The following is a 20,645-nucleotide window of genomic DNA, read 5'->3' as shown; positions in this document are numbered from 1 at the left end:
GTCCTTTAGCTCCCTCCACCTTCAGCCCCAGCCTCTCTAAGCCAGGGACCCAGGACAGGTAGGGAAGGGGCTTTCTACTTACTTAGCCCCACGGAGGTAGCGGATTCTTCTCAGAGCCAAGGCTGGTAGCATCCTCTGCAGTTACAGAAGGCTCTGGAGGCCTGTACGAGCCCATGGGCGGCCTGGCCAGAGCTTCCCCATCCTACTACAGGGACTCAGGATTGGAGGCTGCAGGGGGTAGGGCCTGTGTGGCCACACCACAGGGGAGGAGGCAACAGTGTGGGTGAGGAAGGACTCTTTCTCAGCCTGTGACAGGAAGCAGCCAATGTGCTTTCTGCTTGGGCTTTGGAGCAGGGCGTGAGGGAGAGATCTAGCTCTAATCAGGTAGGAGTAAGCAAAGAGTGGTCTCCATTCTGAACGTAGGCAGAGGGGAAGGCAGGGAAGGATCTAGGCTCTGACTATACGTGGGGAGTTGGGAAAGGAGTGACCTAGGTTAGGATAGGACTACAGGCAGAGGAAGTGAAAAGGAGTGGTTCAGTCTACAAGCCCAAGGAAAGAGGCAGGGAGAGGGGACCTAGGCTCTGACTCTAAGAAAGAAGGTGGGAAGGGAGGGAACTGACTTGGCTGTGACCCCCCCCCCCCCCCGCAAAGGTGGGAAGGAGGGCTTTGGCTACAGACAGGGAGAAGGATATAGGCGCTGACACCAATTAGGGAGGCAGGGAGGGATCTAGGCTCTAACTGCACTACTCTGTTCCTAGTCCTCTCGATCTGGAGAAGGGAATCCTGTGTGTTCCTTGGTCTCTTCCTGGACAAGGCACTGAGGGCTTGGGTCTCTCTAGGGACAGAAAGCACCAGAGCAGCTGCCTCTTCCGGTGCTGTCCCCAAGGGAACAGAGACCAACTTCCCTCCTTACAGGGAGGTTCCTCGACTGAGCGCTTTCTCCCCACTGAGGCTACACTACCAGCACACCGCTCATTCACTATTCCCTGCTCAGGGCTACCCCACCCAGCCTCCAGGGAGATTACCCAGGCTACAAAATCTCTAGGAATTGTGCGCTCAAGGCTTTTGGGAAAAGGACCCTGCAGGCATGGCATACAGGAATAGCAGCTGGGCCCCGGAAACCTGGACCACTGGCCTGGCTCTAATCTTCTGGGAGGCAGAGCCAACAGGAAGTGTGGCGGTGGGTAAGGATGAAACCTCAGGGCTAATGCTCACACACCATGAGCTGTCTACAGAGAGCATCCTCAGAAAACACGCGTCCTGGCTCAGCAGGCGTCTGACACAGCATCTAAGGCCTTCCTGGTAGACCAGCCCAGGATTTACTCCAGGTCAGGGGCACTCAGAGAGGACGCACAGCCAGGGAACCTTCCGCAGGTTCCTCCAGCTTCCCCTGGCCCAGTGCTTCTCAACCTTCCTAATGCTATGAATCATAATATAAGTATCTGGTATGTGACCCCCAAAGGGGCTGCGATGGACAGGTTGAGAACTGCTGCCCTAGACACACATCGATACAGCTGGAAGGCTGGGACATGGCACAGTAATAGGGCTTTTCCCTGGTATCCATGAGGCCTGGGTTCAGTCCAACCCTCCCTGCCTCCCGAATTAAGAAATGTGTTGTTTTATTATAAACAGATAGAAGTAAATTTCCCCTTAGCTCTGGGGAACAAGCATGCTAGGTCAGTAATGTATCTATCACTGAGAGATTACTCCGGATGCTCCCCCCCCCCCCCCCGCCTTTATATAAACATTAGTGGTTGGAGATATAGCAGAGGGATTGCCTAGCAAGCTCCAGGGTCCTGGGTTTGGTCTCCAGCATGGCGGGGGGTGGGGAGTGGACGACAAAACAAAACCCAAGGCTGGGTGATTCTATGGCAGCCCCACTGTAAGTCAGTCCTGCAGGGCCCTAGCTGATCCCCAGCCATAGCTATCACGTCCCACCTCAGTGCCTGTGGGCATGCTGAGTTCCTCCCTCACTTCCTTCCACTCTGTGCTTAACTGTCACCTCCTTAGAGGGCCGTCTCTGGCCTCTGACACTGCTCTGTCTCTTCCCTGGCTTTCCTGCTAGAAGGCAGGAGACCACGTCTGGGAGGGGTGGGATGGAGTCCTGAGGACATGGGTTACATAGGGCAGGCTTTTCAGTTAAGCCCCACGGGAGACCTTGGACACGTAAGTGACCTCTGTGCCTGTTTCCTCATCAGTTAAACTGCTTCAGTAACAGCACTTGACTTGCAGGTTGTCCTGAGGGGCCTGTGGAGGACAGGTGCTTAAGAGCGGCTGACTCAGAGGCCCCCGGGGATTCCACCTAGAAGGGCATGCAGAAAGGCAAGGAAGGCAGGGAGTGGGATAACTCATGAAGCTGTCCCCCACCTGTGGCTGAGAAGTGGGCTGTCCAGTCCTGTCACACAGCCCTCTTGCTATGGCAGTTTTATCAATGGCAAAGGGAACAAAGGTTTCAATGTCACTAAGAGGTTTGTGTCATTGGAAATGGAGCCTCGGGTGTCCTGTGAAGAGTTAGGTTAGTTGTCTGTCAGCCATGTACCCAGAGCAGCTGCGATCTTTCTCATAGCTGTTTTCCTAACTGTGGGGGGCAGGACACTGTAGTTTTACCCAGCTTCGGTGAGTGAGCATACACCCCTGGGCCGGGTATGGGGAGGCAGCGATGGGGATCCAGGCTCTGATGATGAATGGAAGGGTGAGGAGGGATCCAGGTTTAGATGACAGGCAGGGAGGTGTGGAGGTAAGGATCTGGACTTTGGCTGTAGGAGAGGAAGCAGAGACAGGAGGATCTAGGCTGACTATAGGCAGGTAGGGATCCAGGCTCTGACTGTAGGTGAGGAGGTAGGGAAGGATGGATCTGGGTTCTGACTATGATATGGGAGCTGTGGGTCACACTGCCTGTGGGCCCTTCCTCACTTTGAGGCCCTTGTGTCCCTCCACTTCAGAGACAGCTGAACATGCTTGTTCCCCGCATTCCCCAGCTGGGTCTCACCCCTCTCTTGGTGGTATGGAGTGGGCCGTCCAAAGCCAGGGATCCTTGCCTCCCTTCGGTGCTGCAACAGAGGGACTACCCTTGGGACTCTCTCCTACCTTCCTTCCCTGCCAGTTACAGGGTCCCCTAAAGACAATTCCTTGATTCTTTTTGGCCCTATTGCCATTCTAATGTTACTAAAGCAACAGGCATAACTAACCTGCCCCCCAACTCTGCTGACAACAGCTATCCTCTCCCCAGTGCAGACCTGCTGCTCATCAGCACCCTTAAAAGAGCCCATTCAGCTCTGCAGAGGTACATAACGTGTAAGAGACAGTCAGATGCCACTTCAAGCAGTGACAACCTTCACTGAGGTACTTGCTGTGGCCGAATCCCTATTTCTCACATGAGAATAGGCAAATATACCCTTGATGGTTATGGTAGAGGCTGGATTAATACTAAAGAATGCTTGAGGACTGGAGAGATGGCTCAGTGCAAGCATGAGGACCCGAGTTCAGATCCCCAGCATCCATGTAAAGCTGGAACAATGGGGGACATCTGTATCCCAGTGTGGATGGGTGGACACAGGAGTACCTTGAAGGTTCACCAGCTAGCCAGCCTAGCTGAAATGGCAAGCTCTAGCTTCAGAGAGAGACCTTATCTCAAAAAAGCCAGGTAGAGGGTGGCAAGGTGGCTCAGTGAGTAAAGGCAGCTGCTGCCAACCTGACCCACCTGAGTCTGATCCTCAAAGACATGGTGGGAAGGAAGATACCCACAGCCAACCTCTGATAACAAGTTATCCACATGCACACCACCATGGCATGGGAGTGAGCACACACGTGGGTATGGCTGATCAGGTTGGCCTGCAGTATAAGCCCAAGGATTTGTCTCCACCTGTGGTGTAAGAGCTTCCTCAGAGATTCAACATTCCCTCCTTCAGGAAGATCCTTAGGCAGAAAGGCAAACAATTGAAAATAGCTTTTACCCTGACTGCTCTTCGGGCTGATGAGGGAGGGGGAGTTGATTGGGGGAGGGGGAAGGAAATGGGAGGCGGTGGCGGCGGGGAGGAGGCAGAAATCTTTAATAAATAAATAAATTTTAAAAAAAAGAAAGTAGCCTCAGGAAGTCCCTGAAACTGACCAGATTCACTCCCCCCCCCCCCCCAGTAAGCAATAAAAGCTGAATTCCTCTCTGAAGAGCAAACCCAAGCTGCAAAGATGACTCTTACACATGTAATGAAACTCTCAGACAAAACTAGCTGCCTGGATAGAGGTTAAGACCGATAAATACTCCTGGAAAGGACACTTTCCCACCTGTTGAGCTGCCTGTAGGCTGTGCAGTGTGCTCCAGGTTCCCAGCTTTGAGAGTATCACCCATGCGGGGCATTGGTGATACAGCTGTCTTGAATCACTTCTGCTCCTGTAAGTAACCCTTCAACCATATTTTTCTGTAAATAACTCCAATAACTCATTGATTCTCCAAGTTGTACTTTGGTGGTATCCGTATTTGGTCTGTTGTGGGTTCCCTATCTGCCGTTGAGTAGACATGTGTGTTGCATCGCCGTAGGAAGAGTTTATCACACAACACTACTTCCCCAGTGCTGGGACTATACATGTACACCCTTTCATCTGGGGGTTCTGGGGCTGGAACTCAGGCCCTCAGGCTAAGAGGACTCCCCAGTCATCTATCAGCCCCTCCTCATCAGAGATCCTCCCTCCTCAGTCACGGTCCTAAGTCAGGCTTATGAGACAGACCCCTGAACTACGACAGTCTCGTCCTGCCAAGCTGCGCCATCTGCCCACGAGAATGACAATCTTCAATAAACAGCAGGCTGCCCAACTAGCTGCCTGCTGCCTCTCTATTGTCTTCAGAAGGGCCTAACGCTGGCATTTAATGCCCACACCAGCTCAGTCTCCACTTGGTCTCCTAACTGCATCCCTTGACTTTTTCACCACCAATAGTCCCCACAGTCTTGTCTCCCTGAGTCTTTCTGTGTGTCAAGATTCCCTCGTGAGCCTCCCTGAGAGACCTTCTGAGCATATGTTTTGAATCCCTGGATGTGTTGCCTGCCTTTCTTCTGGCCTCAGAGTGGGCACTGTGTTTTCCTAGTGCTTCCTGGTCATGTGACTTCAGGCAGAAACACAAACCTCTCTGTGCCCCAATTTTTCTTTGGAGATACAACTAGTATCTATCTATGCAAAGTGTTCAGAATCCTCAGTGTTGGAAAAGGCCGCCTTAGTCTTCTGTTTGAAACAGGGTCTTAGGTAGCTCAGGCTGGCCTTAAACTCAGGATATAGCACAAGGTTGCCTTGCATATCTTTCCTCTTTGTTTCTTGGAATGCTCCTAGTGGGACTCTGGGTCACCTCTAGGTGCCCACTTCTCTACTCAGTCTTTGACCACAGTCATGTTCTGTGTACAGCTGGAGGCCAGGGCTGTTTTCACTGGCAGACACATGTGTATAGCCAGTTATCTAGGGACAGTAGCTAGGATTCCCTTGAGAGCTGGTGTGTCTTTCCCGTCCCTGCAGCAGGAAAGCTCAGGGAAGCTAGGGCAGGTTGCCCTATCCCTCCTCTTCTGCCTGTTCCCGCTCCTCTATGGGTTCCTCTTGGTGAATTCTACCAGCTTCAGACTGAAAAACAAAAAACAAAACAAAACAAAAACCGCATCCTGGCGTGGGGTGAGGTGGGGAAATACTCAGCTGGTAAAGTGTTTGCCCGGATTCAGTCAGATCCCCAGCATCAAAAAACAAAAACAAAAACACCACCTCAACACATCAGTGTGCACCTGTAACTCCAGCACTGGAGTTGGAGGGGGCAATGTGGAGATGGGAGGATTCCTAGATCTCACTGGTTAGCTAGTCTAGGCAAACCAGTGAACTCCTGATTCAGTGGGAGACCCTGCCTCAAAAAGTACAGTGGATAGCAACAGAGGAACCCACCTGCTATCTACCTCTGGCCCCCACATACATGTATGTGTACCTGCACACATACATGTACACAAACATACACACATACACAACTACGTAGTGTAGCTGGACTTTTTTATTATTCCATAAACAATATTGTGTAACGACTGACGTAGAATATAAATTACCTTAAATGTAAGTCACCTAAGGAGGATTTTGTTTGTTTGAACTCACTACACAGCTGAGGAGGAGCTTGGATTTCTAACCTTCCATCATCTCCTAAGCGCTGGGTTTACAGGCATGTGTTACCATGTCTGGTTTATGTGGTGTTGGGGATCAAACCTAGGGCTTCATGCATGCTAGTCAAGTACTCTACCAACCAATACATCCTTAGCTCCTAAGTAGGATTTAAAGTCTACTAGACAAGCTGAGGTATGGTAGCATGTACCTGTAGTCTTAGATACCGTCGAGGCTGAGGCAGGTGAACTGCTTGAGCCCAGGAGTTCCAAGCCAGCCTGGATAAAACATACACACACACACACACACACACACACACAGGTGTATATGTATATATAGAGATATATACATAAGTAAACATACAAATGGAGATAATTTAGTAGGTAATGGTGCTTGCTGGGGAAGCCTGACAACTCAGGTTTGATCCCTAGAACCCATAGAAAAAGCTAGATACAGTGGCAAGCACCAATAATCTCAGCTCTCCTACTTCCGATGGGAGGAGACGACAGGAGAATCATCTGGAAGCTCTCAAAACTGCTAGCCTGAATTAGCTGCACAGTGCCAGACGCAGCCTTAACAAGGTGGAGTTGAGAAGTGACTTTCAAAATCTGTCCTCTGACCTCCATGCACAATGTGCTCCTGAAATGCACATGCCCCCCTCAATATAACAACGCAACAACAAACATACATACCACAGAAAAAGCAAGCTGCTTGTTTTAAGAAACTGAGGCTGAGGACCCTCTAGAGATAACAGGCAAGGACAGTACTAGGAGAAACATCCAGGTCACAGGCAGGCCTTGCTGAGGGCACCCACCCGTTGGCCAGCGCGTCTTACCTGAAGCAGTCTGCATGCCAGTCAGCGTTCAGGGCCTGGAGGTACTGGCCGTCATAGATCTTCTGGCCACAGCTAGCACACACAGGCAACTCACTTCCTGCTTGGGGTAGAAACCAAGTCAGGAGCCATTTTTAAGAGGGTAGTTTGCAGGAGGTCTAGCCTGCCCAGCTCACTGCAGTTAGACTTAGTGCTCACACACTGAACCTTTCTCTACAGGACGAATGCCCAGTGAGAGGATAAAGGATGGCAATCTCAGAGTCCTGCTTGGACACTAAGTCGCCAAGCCTCTCTGGACCCATCTGGAACATGTAGAGGAGAACAGAGGTGCTCCTTTCAGAGACAGCAAGTGTAAACGGGGAGAAAAAAGACAGAATTTAGAAACAAGGTGGAGGGTGGCACTTTCGTGACAGCCTCTTCTGCCCGCCTGCCCAGGAAGAAGTGTGGAAAGGGGCAAGGACTGGCAGAGCTTGGCTGGTCCATCTCAGATTAGAAGTAGCAGGGGAGGAAACCCAAAGGTGGTAGCTTTGGTTGAACCGTGATGAGGGGCCAGGACTGCGAAGCCAGACACTCTGGCAGTTCTTTAAGGCAGCCACTATACATGCTTAGTCATCCCCGGGACCTTGCACCCCTGGAGCTGGTGGGCCCTGCAAAATAGCCTCGGCCTGTTCCCCTTCATTCTACAGACTCCGAAATCTCAGCTGCAGAGAGGGGACCTCTCCTTATGACACAGAGCCAGGCTCCGAAGCCTTTACCTCTTCAAGCACCCAAAGTAGCGTAAGTGCCCATGGGCCTATGCCCCCAACAGGGCTTCAGGAATGTGTGTGAGTGGGAGACAGAACAGGGCTGGAGAGACCAGAACCTGTCTTTGACCAGATGACCCTACTGTGTGGGCTTTGAGAAAGAAACCTAGGGGAGATCCCAGACTGATCCAGGCTGAGGGAATCTCAGAGGCCTCTGAACCCCAACTGTAGTGCGGCTCCAAGCCTAGAGCCCTCTCAGTGAGGCAGGACTCTAGCCAAGACTGATCAAATGAATACTAGAATACTAGCATTGGTGCAGGGGAAACGGGAGGTCACGGTATGACAGAACTGACGGTGGTAGAGACCTCTGCAGCATTCTGTCATCGGATCCAGTGAGTCTACCTTTCCAGTGCTTTTTTATTTTTTATTTTTTTATTTTTGCCCAGTCCCCCAATTCATCTAGTCCCGAACTGCAATGGTGGGGAAACTGAGGCTCCGGGTGTTAGTGACTGGTTCAAGGTCAGTGAGTCCCGCAAACGCGAGTCTGCAGCTCAGGTCCGTGGTTGCTGTGGTTTGGCTCTCCCGGATCAGACTGGATCAAAAGGTGCCCCCCCCCCTCCACCGAAGAGCGAGGACCAGGGTGGGACAGAGAACTAGGGACTAAGGTAGGTGCTGGATGAACAGTAACCTGGGAGATGGGTGAAGACAGGATAGGGTAGGAGAAGAGGAACTTCCTACGTCCGCAAGACAGCAGCTCATCCCGGGGCCAAGGAAGAGAGAAAGAGGGTGGGAGGGTGACAGAGAATGGCCTGCGGGCTTCGGTAGGGCAGGCGCGTCCCTAGGAGGCAGGGGCGCGGCCTTGCAGCTCCTCGGGCCCCTCCAATACTCCCGGTTCCCCTCCCCCGACCCCCAGCCCCGCGCACCTTCCTCTCCCATACGTTCTTCCCTCCAGGTGCAACAAAGTAGCGTCAACCTCATGCACTCGGCGGGGGGCGGGGACCGCCGGCAACCGGCGGGGCACCGGAGAGCTGGGGCCGGGCCCGCGAGCTCGCCCGCCGCCGGCCCGGGAAGGCGGGAGGCGGGGAGCGCGGGGCCGGAGCCGAGCGCTCCGCTCCGAGCTCGGCGATGCCGCCGCGCTGCACTCCCACGCCCGGCTTGGGGCACACCGGCTCGGCGCTGCCGCCGCCTGAGGAGCGCGGAGGGGCGGGCCGGGGCGGGCCTGCGAGCTGCGGCAGGGGCGGGGCGCGTGCGACGCGGCCGGCTGGAACTGCCCCTGCGCGGCTCCGCCTCCGGGATAGCCACTCCCCTCAGAGACAAACCCGCCCCCCGCAGGCTGACAAGGGGCAGGGGCCTGCGGGCACTGCGGGTGGGAACTGTCACTGCGAGGCTCCGCCCCTTATCGCAATAACCACGCCCCTCAACGACCATCCCGCCCCGGAGTGGTAACCACTTTTCAGCTGCAGCCACGCCCTCTGCAGGCTGGCAAGGGGCTTGCCCGCCTCGGCATTGGCGGAATTATCCCTGCTCGGCACCGCCCCTCCTAGGAGGAAGCCCCGCCCCCTCAATGACAACCACGCCCTCTAAGGATCGGCGCCGCCTGTAAGCCCCGGAAAGGGTGGAGCTGAATTGTGAATCTGCTTTTGCGTCGCTCCGCCCCCTCACCGTAGGCCACGCCCCTCACGGCTGCAGTTTCTGCCTCTGCCGCACAGCTGGGGCTGCAGAGCCTGCATTCCCACGCCCACCATAAAACCCGCCTCTAACCCGCCTCTTTCTCCCCCTCCTTTTCTGCCTTTCATTCATTATCAGCTTTACTAGGGTGCGCCCCAGGAGTGCTCAGAGGGTTTCCTTGGAAAAGGCGCCTCTCTTCACAATCTTCCGGGAGCCTCTCTGATCCACCCCACTGGAGTTAATCGCCTGGGACGGATGGTGGCCTTGCGGACCCTGAGGATGCTGCTGGTCCGGAGGAGACGGGGAGTCAGTAGTCAGAGGCAGGGTAGAAAATATAGAAATGTATTATATAGCTTACCCGGTAGAGTGCTTGCCTAGTATGTATGCTCCAAGCCTTGGCTTTTATCTTTTGCGCCACGTATATCCAGCATAGGGTGCACACCTATAATCAATCCCAATCACTTGCCTCCTATTCCAGATTCTGATTGAAACCTTTCATCAGCTGAGACTCAAGAATTCCAACACAATTAAGACCATTTGCTTAAGGGCTTTTCAAAGGGTTTCTGTACCCCGATATTGTCTCTCCGACGATGCAATAAATCAGATCAGGGCAAATTAATAAAACCAGGTTTAATCTGAGCAAAGCATCTCCCTGCCAACAACACACTGGTTGTAAGCATACAATATTATCCGAATCTCGCCAGACTCCCCCTTTACATGTTCTGAACCCCTTGTACAGCCCTAGTAGCACCTGATTTTATGTTATCACATTAAAATCGTATCCAAGGCACCTGGAGAACCAACCTATGATTTCACTTATTAAAAAGAAAAGCCTGGGGCTGAAGAGATGGCTCAGTGGTTAAGAGCACCAGCTGCTTTTCCAGAGGACCTGAGTTCAATTCCCAGCAACAGTGGCATGGTGGTTCATATAGTTGGATCTAATACCCTCTTCTGACCTTCAGGTGTACATGCAGATAGAGCACTCACACATTAAATAAATCTTTAAAAAAAAAGTCTGACAGGGTTTGATGGTGCAGGCCTTTTTGATCCCTTGAGTGGCACAGGTGGATAGATGGCCATGAATTGGAGGCCAGTCTAGTCTTCATAGGGAGTTCCAGGACAGTCCAGAGATACATAGACACCCTGTCTCAAAAACAGAAGAAACAAAACAACAGTCTGTCTGATGAGGCATTCCTACAATCCCAACATTTGTGAGTTAGAGAATCAAGCCTTCAAGGACTCCTTCAGCGACATAACAAGTTTGAGTCAACCTGGGCTATAAGAAACTATGTCTCAAGAAACTACAAATAATAGAGAAAATGAAGAAGTTTTCTTAGCTGCTTTTTGATATATAATGGGAAACCCCAAGCGCTACACATTCCCACTGCTAAGACAATTGCCACCGCCTGAGAAGCCTCTTGAAGACGGCTGCACTCCATATGTCTTTAATCCTCACCGGAGCGGCTCTCTTGCTCTCAACCCTTGTCTTAGTTAGGTTTATTATTGCTGTAATGAAACCAAAAGCAAATTAGGAGGAAAGGGTTTATTTGACTTAAACTTCCACATCACCATTCATTATTGGAGGAAGTCAGGGCAGGTACTTAAGCAGGGCAGGAACCTGGAGGCAGGAGCTGATGCAGAGGCCATGGATGGGTGCTGCTTACTGACTTGCTCCCCATGACTTGCTCAGCCTTCTTCTTTCCTTTCTCCCTCCCTCTCTCCCTCTTTTTCTCCCTCCTTCCCCCCTTTCTCTCTTTCTTCTTTTTTTTTCAAGACAGGATTTCTCTGTAGCTTTGGAGCCTCTCCTCGAACCCACTCTGTAGACCAGGCTGGCCTCGAACTTACATAGATCTGTCTCTGCCTCCTGAGTGCTAGGATTAAAGGCGTGTGCCACCACTGTCCAACTCAGCCTTCTTTTTTTTTTTTATAGAACCCAGGAACCCACCCTCTGCAGAGATGTGGAAAATTTTAGAATGCTAGACCGAGGCAGGGGCAACCCTGTCTCCTAGTGACGTGTCCCAAGGAGGCATGAGGGTCTAAGAGGCAGGACAGCCACCTTTGAGAGGGGCTGATGCAGAGAAGGCTCAGCCAGAAAAGTGAATGCTGTAAATACCAGGGCTCGATCAGATCTCCAGGACTCACCTGGGGCTTGCTGGCCAGCCAGTTCAGCGAAATTGATGAACTCTAGGTTCAATGAGAGGCCCTGCTACAAAAATAAATGAGTAACTAACTAACAAATAAATAAATTAAAATTTAAAAAGTGGAGACGAAGACACCTGACATCAACCTCTGACCTCTGTTCATGCGTGTGCACACGAACACACAGACACACACACACATGCATACCCACACTGACCTTTGGTTTGTGTGTCACTTTCCTGCAGGGTGTGATATTAGATCCTAGTGTCAGGAGAGGTAGCTTAGTGCTGGTTCTCAGCACCCAAAATAGGTGACGCCCAATAGCCTATAACTCAACCTCAGGGGATCTGACATCCTCTTCTAGTCTCCAGGGGCACCTGAGTGCACATGCCCACACACATGGACACACAGGTGGTGTGGGATTTCCTTCTGTCTATGTGTTGCTTTTATTGGTTAATGAATAAAGGAATTGCTTTGGGCCTATAGCAAAGCTATAGGGGAACAAAGCTAGGCTGTATGCTGGGAGGAAGAAGGGTGGAGTCAGAGAGACACCATGGAGCCACTGCCACGTGGTGATACACAGATGAATAGAGATGGGTTAAATTAATATGCAAGAGTTAGCCAATAAGAAGCAAGTGCTAATGGCCCAAGCAGTGATTTAATTAATATAGTTTCTGTGTGATTATTTTGGTTCTTGGCAGCCAGGACGAACAAACAGCCTCCCTGAAACACACAGTAATACACACAACAACAATAACAACAAATCATGCCCTTGCAGTACACAAAAAGTGTACTTTTTGTGGGGTAGTAACTTGTGTAATTAAAAAAATGATTCTGTTATGATGAAATATTTATTTATTATTGTGTATATGTGTGCATGGTGCATCTCCGTGGGTAGCTGTGCAACCGCCTGCATGTGGAGGTCAGAGGACAACCTTAAGGTCAGGTCTTGTCTTCCACCTTTTTACATGGGTCCTGGGGATTGAACTCAGGTTGCTGGGCTTGAAATCAAACACCCTTTTCTCATCCAAACCTCTCACTGGCCTTGTTTTATTTTATTGAAACAGGATCTCATGTATCCCAGGCTGGGCTCAAGCTTGTTGTATAACTGAGGGTGATCTTGAGCTTCTGAATCTGTGGCCTCTGCCTCCTGGCTGTCAGGATTCTAGGTGTGGCCCACCTGTGTCCCGCCACTGTAAATCTTCCCTTGTGGCCTTGTCTAGTTTGGGTATTAGGGCAACGCCAGCTTCTACAAATGGGTTTGGAGATATTCCCTCTTCTTTAATTTTATTTTGGAAGAGCCTCAGGCGTATGTGTGCTAAAGTCTTCACATGTTTGGCAGAGTTCTCCATTGAAGCCATCTGCGCCTGGGCTTTTCTTGGTTGGACTCTTTGGGGCTGACTCAACTCCTTACTCACCATTGATTTGTTCAGATTGCCTGTAGTTCTTAGTAGGTTGTGTGTTTGTAGAGATACACGTATGTTATCTAGATTTTTTTCCCATTTGTTGGCCTACAGTTTTTCTGCTTCCTTACAACAAATGTTCTCCTTCTATGCTCTTCTTCTTCTATGGCTGGTCACATTAGAGATGAGACTCGGGGCCCTGAGAAAGCCAGGAGTATTAGTTATTCTTCACTCTGCTGGACTGCCTGTCAGGAGCAATTTAAGCGGGGAAGGATGTCTTTTGGCTCGTGGTTTGTGGGGATATGGTTCATCATGACGGGGAAGGCTATGGTGGCTGACGTGACTTACTGCACGGTGGCTGGAATATAAGGAAGCTGGTCACACGATGACAATGGACAGAAAACAGATAGGAGACTGGAAGCAGGGCCAGGGTATAGCCCCTGAGACCGTCCTCTAGTGGTGTGTGCCTACCAGCTAGGCCCCAGTTTTCAGAGATTCTACAACCACCCAAAATAGTGCTGCCACCAGGGATCAGGTGTGCAAACACCTAAGCCTTCTTGCCTCCCGCAGATCATTACTCTGTTTGCCATGGCAGTTGCAGAGACCTCCCCCAAAAGCCCACTCTGACAAGGGTGATGATGCATAAACATTGCACCCCTGGGACTCCCTGCACAACCTTGGTGGACCAGGACACAGAAAGTGGCTACTAAAAAACTTGCCTCCAAGTCACCAAATTCCTCTAGCAACATTCCCCCTCTTAAGAAGTTCTACAGCCTTCTGAGTCTGCCACCAGCTGAAGACCAAGTGTTGAAACTCATGAGCTTATAGGAGACATTTTACATTGAAAGCATAGCACTCTGGGAGTATTATTTTCCTTTCTTTGAACATTTTGTTACATTTATTTAGCTATGTGTTGTGTGTGTGCTCACATGACATGACAGACCAAGTGTATGAAGGTCAGAGAACACTTGGTGGGGATCAATTCTCTCCTTTCATGGGTCCCCGGAATTGAACTCGGGTCCTTGGGCTTGGCGGCAAGAGCCTTTGCTCTTTGAGCCATCATGTTAGAGCTAGTTGGCTAGTAAGAGTAGTCACATTGGCAATCTGTGGGCTTGGTTGAGAGACCCTGCTTCAGGGTAGAAAGTTGAAAACTAATCAAAGATAATTCTGGACACCCCCCCCCCACCTCTGTCTCTCCCTCCTGCTCTGCTTCTCACTCACAAAGAGTTAAATTACTCTTTAAAAATCTTTTCTAATTCAAGTAGTTCAGATACAGGCTATTTTAGTTTCCTTTCTGTTGCTGTGATCAAATATGACCAAAGAAACTTTGGGGATAAAAGGTTTATGTCAGTTCACGGGTGATAGCCCATTACTGTGGGGATGTCAAGGCAGCGGGAACTTGAAGCAGCCAGTCATATCACATGAAATGAGTGCATATCTGCTCACTGGTGCTCAGCTCACTCTCTGTAGTTTTATAGTTTAGGACCCCCTGCCTAGGGAATGCTGCTGCCCATAGTGGGCTGGGTCCCCATCAGTTCAATCAAGACAACCCCTGCAGTCATGCCTGTAGACCAACCTGGTCGAGATAAGCTCTCTTTGGGACTCCTGTTCCTGGTGATTCTCCCCTGGGTCAAGACAACAAAACGATCACACCGAGTTCTTAATTATCATGGTTCCTGTACTGGCCATTAAGAACCCCTCTATTGGCATGCTGAATTATGGGTTTTCCCTTCTTGGGCGTTAAAGACCTGGCCTGATGGGTATCTTCCTTCACTCCTAACTTGCTATCTCTTAATCCTCACTGATTCCTCCCATGGGTTCCAAGCTTTTAGATCCGGATAAGAGCTCCTCAGCACAGACTGAATTCTCTTTCCCTTGGATCCTGTCAGCTGTGGGAAATGGCAAGACAACACCTTCGTCTCACTCTTCCCTTCTCCTCACGTTTCTTGCCAAATCCGAGGCTAATGCAGAGGAGGACACCCACCTGCCTCCCTCCTGTTGTAATTCTTCCCTTATACGGGGAAATTTGATCTGGGAAAACAGCCGAGACTCAGTGTCGTGTCTCATCTCCCACAGCAATGGCCACACTATGGGTGCCTACCGCCCCTTCCCATCTGTGCCACTGCTAGAGACTGCCACGTACCCTGTAGTTCCTCAACTGTTCAGAGGCCATGCCTGTGTTAATCAATGTTATCGTCTGGAGAGGGACCTCAGACAGTCATGTTTTCAGTTTTGAATGAGTTTATTTAGTACATAGGAAGTCAAAGCAAAAGAATAAATACCAAGTGACAGATAAGACAGATAGATAGATAGCAAAACAATTGAACTGTGTACTCAAAATACCCAGCACGAATCAGCTAGGGAAGTCATGGGGAAGCAGCCAGCTGGAGTTCCCAATAAAGAGAGTCCTGGGCAGAGCAGAGTGTCCCTTTGGGTGACACTTCCAAGGAAAAGAACAAATAACAACAGCTAAAGATAGAAATAATCAAACCACGAGTCATAGCATCCAGCAGGAACCGTCGGGTGAAGCTGCAGCGGTGACCGGGAAGGAATCCGCATTGACCCTTAACATCCCAAGGCTGAGTTTCTCATGGCCGAGCGTCCAGCTCCTCTCTCCCACTGTGGAGAATTTTGTATCATGGGGTGAGCACTAGGGACTTCTGTTGGGAATGGGTCACCTTCCGGCTTTTCTCAAGCACATGGTATTTTTACTCTTGGGTGGTTTTCGTGTTCTCTTCCCTTCCTGTCACAGAGATGGGGGGGTATGGGGTCATAGAGAACACTTGACATAAGCATGCTTGGGTGTCAAGTTGGGGAACAACCCCACTTTCAGAACCAGTTTAGTTTTGAACTCAAATACACGCAGCACTTTACTGATAGCATATACATTACCACATGGCAGACCCAGTCACCAAGGAGGTGTCTAACCCATATCATACAGAGGAAGATGGACTCCCTGGAGCCCTTCTAAAAATATGCCACTTTTAGACAAGTCAGTCCTGGCTCCGGTCTTATTACTCATTTCCGGGTGCAGCAAGGAGGTGCACCTCCTACAGGGGAAGCTACCGTGGTTGCCCCCACAGCTTCTCTGCTCTCGGTTGACTCTACCCCAGTTGCCTGGCTTATCACCCACCCATAGCAGGGACCATACAGCTAATGCATCTTTGGCGCTGTGAGCCTGTCCCCGTTGGGGTGCTAATTGTGTTGTGTGCTTTCTTCTTGATAGATCTGCACAGATATCCCTTTACTCCTGAGACAGGGCATTGATGACAGATCAGAGAAATGGTTCTAGTTCAAGACTGGCTTGAACTAGAGAATCCATGGGGGTCACTTATAGGAACATAGATGACTCAGGCAGCTGTACCACTGATTAGCCAACCCTGACGTGGGTGACCACTCATGACAGCTATGTGACTGGAATTCCTAGACGACTTGCAGGTGCCCCACCACAGTCTCCTCTCCTAGCAAAGCAGCCACTATCTTCATGAGATCAGCTCTGTCTGCCTGCTGGCATCCATCCCTGCGGAGCCTGTGGACCCTCACCTGACGGTCCAGCAACTCTTCCCAGAATGTATATACGATTTTCTGCCCTCATTTCACAAGACATTGAGGTCTCTAGAAGTGGGAGGGTGCACAGACTAGGGGAAGTGGATTGACAGGGGCTCCACCTATGTGTGGTGATGTGGAAACCATCATTTGTTTTTTGGGGGGAAGACTTCACAGTATGGCAGCTTTGGGATTAGCCCCACTCCTGTTGACGCTCTGTAAGTAAGTCCCATAAACCCATTGGTTCCCCAGGGTGAATTTTGGTGAAATTGCACTTTGGTTTGTCATTGGGATTTTGGGAGGAGGGAGTAGACATTTAAATCTCCTGGGGAAAAAAAAATAAATCTCCGGGGGGAGGGAAGGAATTCTCCCAACACTCCCTTCTCCTCCTAGGAGGGACTGTTTCAAATTAGAGGAAATAATTGTAGGCTAGGTCATGTCTATGCGATTTCTGATGGGGATGTTAGAGCTGGCCTTGAAACCAGGAATGGTCACACATGATTATAATCTCTGGAGTTGAGACAATAGGATTGTGAGCTTGAGGCCAGCTTGGGTTATGGAGGGAGACCTCATCCCGAATAAGCAAATACAGAATTGACCTGGGTATACAAGTCCTGGGTTTATGCTAAACTTAACAACTTGGCAGTTAATCATTAAGATACACGGTATTCCTTTCCTTTCCTATTTCTTTTTTCTTTTACTTTTTCTTTTCCTTTAAGACAGGGGTTCCCTGAGTAACAGCTCTGGCCGACCTGAAACTTGCTTTGTAGATCAGGTTGGTCTCAAACTCACAGAGATCCACCTGTCTCTCCTCCTGAGTGCTGGGATTACAGGTATGAGTGACCGCAGCCCAGCTGGTATTAATTTTTTTTATCACACTTATTTATTTATGTAGCATCTATTTAGTAACACACTAATTTGAGGGTCAGAGACACACATGTGAGAGTCAGTTCCCGCCTTCCACGGTGGAGGTTCAGGGATTTGAACTGATGTTGTCAGGCTTGACAGCAAGTTCATTAAGCTGGTGAGACAGCTGGCTGGCCCCTCTGTGGTATTTAAAGTCATGAGCTGGTCTGAGGTTGTAGCTCAGTGGTGGGGCATTGCCTAGTATGTATGATGTCCAAGGTTTAACCCCCAGGACCATGAAACAAACTAGCAAACAACTTGTGAGGAACCAAGGCAGGGAATCCTAGGTCTCAAGGTCACGGCTTGCCAATCTGGGAGCAGAGGATGTCAAACCAGCAAGTGATTTTTTTTTCCTTCGGATTGAAGTACTGAAAAGATGCATGGATGGATGGATCTCCTTTTCCACTTTCTTGGAGAAGCTGGGTTGCCTTCACTGCAGTTTTCCTGAAAGGTATCCATGAACTTCAGTGGCCTTCTGAGGGTTCTTGAGTTAGCTCTTCCTCCACCCTATCCCCAGTGTTGAGAATGAGTCTCCGCCTCTGATTTCCCAGTCCCAGCCCCTCACTGCAAAACTGCAGGCAGACACTCAGATCCCCTCACTGGGGGATTCTAGGCAGGGGCTCTACCACTGAGCCACACCCCAGCCCCTCACTGGGGGATTCTAGGCAGGGGCTCTACCACTGAGCCACACCCCAGCCCCTCACTGGGGGATTCTAGGCAGGGGCTCTACCACTGAGCCACACCCCAGCCCCTCACTGGGGGATTCTAGGCAGGGGCTCTACCACTGAGCCACACCCCAGCCCCTCACTGGGGGATTCTAGGCCCTCACTGGGGGATTCTAGGCAGGGCCTCTACCACTGAGCCACACCCCAGCCCCTCACTGGGGGATTCTAGGCAGGAGCTCAACTGCTTAGCTTACTTATATCCCCAGGTGACAACAGCTGAATTGGGTCAACAGCCTCCTCACTATATCCTGGGCAGTAGATATTCCTCACATTAGAACCAATTTATCACTGGGCCAGAAGTTGAAAGCAGATGATAAAACACAAAGGTGGCCGAGGAGATGGCTCACTTGATAGAATGCTTGCTGTTGCCGGGCAGTGGTGGCGCACGCCTTTAATCCTCGGGAGGCAGAGGCAGCCTGGTCTACAAGAGCTAGTTCCAGGACAGGAACCAAAAAGCTACAGAGAAACCCTGTCTCAAAAAAAAAAAAAAAGAACGCTTGCATGATGATCTGAGTTCGATCCCCGGAACTGGGCTCTTGGGAAGCGGCGGGGCGGGTGGGGGGGGGGGGGGAAGCAAACACAAACTAGCCTGCTTGGTGAGTGGACAGCTCCTGGAGGGTAACACTCAGGGTTGTCCTCTGGCTTCTACGCACACCTTGTGTGTACTTGCACACGCACCAACACATACACATAAAGCAAAGAAACCCAAGACAATTTCCTTTAAAAGGTTTTCATTTATTAGTCTTTTCTAAAGCAGTTAATTCTCTTTTCTTATTTTGTTTTTGTTGTTTTTAAAAAAATGTGTGTTTCATCCAGAGTTATACCAAAGCGATTAAAATGAATTTTCTCCTGAGGTTACAGCTCCTCAGATTAGAAAAGTTTTTTCTTTTCCCCCAATTAACCATAAAAATAAAACCCAAAAGCACACCAACAATCAAACATCATCCCCAAATATCCAGGACAAAAAATAAAATATTTATTGATCTATCACAGCGAAACACAAAGAGGTGGGGGCGGTGGGACATGCTCGGTGATGGAGTGGCTCCGGGAAGGGACTGGGGGATACAGTACTGCATGTGGGGAGGATCGTCCTGCCCCAGCCCACACAACCCCTCGCACCCCAGGCCAGCATTTGGGGTGTGTGGCGGGCGTGGGAACAGGGTACAGGCTGCCATGACAGGTGAACCAGGTTGATAGTAGGTGTGCCCAGCCAGCTAGTGGCCCTAGGCAGTCGGGATGGACGGATGGATGGATGGACGAATGGGTGGGGTAGGTGGATTCCACTAGAACAAGGGAGCTATTCCCAGTGTGGGGAGCCTTCCGACTCCAAGATGTCCCAGATGTGGGAAATAGCTACTGGTAGAGGGGGACAGGGCCAAGGGACCCAGAGAGAGAGGGATTGTGTCATCAGATCCAGCGCCAAGGCTTTCGGCACTTGGGTACCAGTGGGATGAATCCAGGGATGGCTCCTGATGGGCAGGGGAGGTGGGACTGCCCAACAAACATGTGCACCATCTTAACAGAGGGGTTTCAAGGAAGGGAGGGTCCCCTTGGGACCCCCTTCCCTCCTCCCTCCCCCCACGAAAAAGAAGCACCAACATGTAGCACCAATTTCTCTTGGAGATGGAGACTGTGTGGAGGGCTCCTGGGTGGAAAGAGATGGGGCACCCGCCCTGGCCTCTGATGGAGGGGGGGGATATTTCTGGTTAGGGGTACATGGCCGCTGCTGTCTGGTTTCCTTGTCCTGTGGGTTTCTAAGGCCACTGGCCTGTTGTCCCCTCCCAGGTGGGGGTCAGAGGGATGGAGTAGGGGGCGGTCATGGAAGGTTTACATTCTCCACCAAGCAGTAGCACCAACGTTGATGAGGTCGCGAGTCAGGGGTCTCCAGAAGATCACTTCCTCTTCCGGCCACAAGATTTCCCAAAGCAGCCCCCACCTGGGTTGGAAGGAGGCGTAAACAGTTATGGTCAGTTTGGTCCCTGTGGGCTACTTTGAGTCTCTGTCTCCTCTGCTTCCAGAGGCTCATAGCTCAAGCTGGCCATGAATTCAGTATGGAGCTGAGGATGGCCTTGAACTCACGATCCTCACGTCTCTACCTCCTGAGTCCTGAAATTACAGGCACCCACCACCTTGCTTGGTTTTATGCTGTGCTGAGGAGGAAACCTAGCTCATGCTAGGCAAGCGTTCTATCAACAGGGCTGTATCCTCAGCCAACTCTCTCTCTCTCTCTTTCTTTTTGTATGGCGATGGAGCTGTTGAGATTGTCTCCTTACGGAGTTCATGCTGGCCTCTAACTCAAAATCCTGCTGCCTCAGCCTCCTGAGTGCCCTGTTCAACAAACCTGGCCATAGATGACCTGGGGTAGGGAGGTACCACAGGTTGGTGCACAGCCATCATGCAGTTTCTGCTAGATGTGGCCTCTTAGCGCCACCTGGTGGCGCCAAGCAAATGGCCCATCCTGGAAGTCCTCACTGTCGCTTGTAAGTCCTAGACTCCTCTGTGCAGGTGTAGGCAGAGCAAAGGGATATGGATAAAAACGTCCAGGTCACACTGGAGGTGCATGGAGGACCCT

The 20,645-nt window shown here is 50.7% G+C and overlaps 2 protein-coding genes across 3 annotated transcripts in view; both read right to left on the bottom strand.

Annotated features, from left to right (window-relative positions):
* Nucleotides 1-8,891, bottom strand: part of Limk1 (LIM domain kinase 1) — a 31,144-nt gene extending 22,253 nt beyond the window's left edge. Inside the window, exons 1-2 of the mRNA XM_041649038.1 lie at nt 8,610-8,891; nt 6,947-7,043 (exon numbers count right to left, since the gene is read on the bottom strand). Of these exons, the coding sequence (XP_041504972.1) occupies nt 6,947-7,043; nt 8,610-8,664 (152 nt within the window). The 5' untranslated portion in view covers nt 8,665-8,891. The remainder of the gene's footprint in view (nt 1-6,946; nt 7,044-8,609) is intronic.
* Nucleotides 8,892-19,027: 10,136 nt separating this feature from the next.
* Eln (elastin) overlaps nt 19,028-20,645 on the bottom strand; it is a 44,165-nt gene continuing 42,547 nt past the window's right edge. For both annotated transcript variants that reach the window (XM_041648997.1, XM_041648996.1), the window contains exon 37: nt 19,028-20,009. In XM_041648997.1, coding sequence (XP_041504931.1) covers nt 19,966-20,009 — 44 coding nt within the window. In that variant the 3' untranslated portion in view covers nt 19,028-19,965. The remainder of the gene's footprint in view (nt 20,010-20,645) is intronic.

Source organism: Microtus oregoni, unplaced genomic scaffold, assembly GCF_018167655.1.
Source record: "Microtus oregoni isolate MIOR12 unplaced genomic scaffold, Mior012 000003F_ref0000135, whole genome shotgun sequence".
In the NCBI taxonomy this organism is placed as follows: Eukaryota; Metazoa; Chordata; class Mammalia; order Rodentia; family Cricetidae; genus Microtus; species Microtus oregoni.
The sequence above is the reverse complement of the archived record's forward strand: the minus strand, read 5'-3'. Positions and strand labels throughout refer to the sequence as shown.